Below are 1,481 nucleotides of genomic sequence, written 5' to 3'. Positions count from 1 at the left end.
ATCTTTGCTTGATGCATAAAGTTAAAAGATTAAAACTAATAAAACAAGTTTAAAAAGAGACTTTTCCATTTGATTACATTTTGTATGATGGATTATGTAGAAAAAGTAGAATTGGGCTGAAAGATCTATCGCTCTATCACCTCTTCAGGTTGTAAATCATGTTTTTAAAAAGTAACTAAGTAACAAAGTAATTAATTACTTTTTAAAATAAGTAATCAGTAAAGTAACGAGATTACTTTTTGGGGGAAATAATCAGTAGTTAGTTATTGATTACTTTTTTCAAGTTACTTGACCAACACTGCTGATGACTGTCAGATCTATGTACCTCTAAAGAAGAAAGGCTCATCCCATATGGAAAATATATATATAAATCTTATAAAGTTTGTATCTGTCTTGTGTGAAACTTTTATGAAAAGCATACGGTAGTGATGTGACGTTCTGTATCGAGGCTTCGAAGCTTGTGTCGAGTAATGGAGGGGGCGTTTCCGCGAAGCGCGTATCGAGGCTTGCTTCATTTATGGGAGGAGCTGAAAATGATGACGTCCGAAGCCTCGCTGCCCGGCTGTACCACGTGACTGGTTCATGAAGTGGTTCGAACTTTGCCGCGAGCTATGACAGCGATATAAACCCCCCAGACTGGAGAGTTGTTAGTGAGAGTTTGGAGACAGTTTGGAGGTTTATGAGAGTGAGGAGAGAAAGTCAGGAGAGAATGGAGCCAGCTAAGAAGAGGAGGATGTCCTCCCCTGTGTGGGAACATTGTGATTTTATTCCTCTCAACAAGGTATGTAAATTTCTACAGAAGATGTATTTTCATAATACTGATGCTGCAATACAATTTATGTTAAGCTGTCTGTACTTTTGTACAAGGTGAAGTGTTTGCTATGTGCCAGGGAGCTGGGATATAACAACAACACCTCATCCATGCTTAGGCACTACAGAGCTTTGCATGAGAATAAGGGGAACACCGATTGTGGAGCAAGACCAGGTGAGCCATCAAATGCAATGATAATATAGCATGCAGTAATGTTACTAAATGATATAACAATATTATACAACTGTTATAAGTTACGTGTGTGATATTTATATTTGTGCTTTGTCTTTATTGTCTTTCCTCAGGAGAACAATCTCAAATAGATGAAGACCTGGTTAGCATGGTGATTGAGGACTCCCAGCCATTTAGCATTGTGGAGGACAAAGGATTCAAAAGATAAATCATTAAATCCCAGCTATGTTCTCCCCACTAAAAAGGTCATAAAAGCAGTGAAAATTTAGTTTTTACAGAATAAAATGTGAACAGGCAGGACTGAGGCTCAAAGCCTCAGTGTGTAGCTGTCCATACCTCAACGTTACAAAAGCACAACTACTGTCCACACCCCAACCACACCTCACCTCACAGTAAATGATCATTTCCATTTTAAGCATTTCCAAATGATCATTTTCCATACTGCCAGTATAAATATACACAGTATACTGCCATCACT

At 38.1% G+C, this 1,481-nt stretch overlaps 1 protein-coding gene across 1 annotated transcript; it reads left to right on the top strand.

The window, feature by feature from the left end:
* The first annotated feature begins 660 nt into the window (after nt 1–660).
* On the top strand, nt 661–1,211 carry LOC146673011 (uncharacterized). Its single transcript, XM_085400920.1, has 3 exons — nt 661–781; nt 868–985; nt 1,117–1,211. The coding sequence occupies exons 1-3, from the start codon at nt 680–682 to the stop codon at nt 1,209–1,211; spliced, it is 315 nt and encodes a 104-aa protein (XP_085257046.1). The 5' UTR covers nt 661–679.
* The last annotated feature ends 270 nt before the right edge of the window (nt 1,212–1,481 follow it).

Source organism: Rhamphochromis longiceps, linkage group LG3, assembly GCF_057381845.1.
Source record: "Rhamphochromis longiceps isolate RC_006_pf linkage group LG3, R_longiceps_female_GT1.1, whole genome shotgun sequence".
Taxonomy (NCBI): domain Eukaryota; kingdom Metazoa; phylum Chordata; class Actinopteri; order Cichliformes; family Cichlidae; genus Rhamphochromis; species Rhamphochromis longiceps.
Note: the sequence above shows the minus strand (reverse complement) of the source record. Positions and strands in the feature narration are given on the sequence as shown.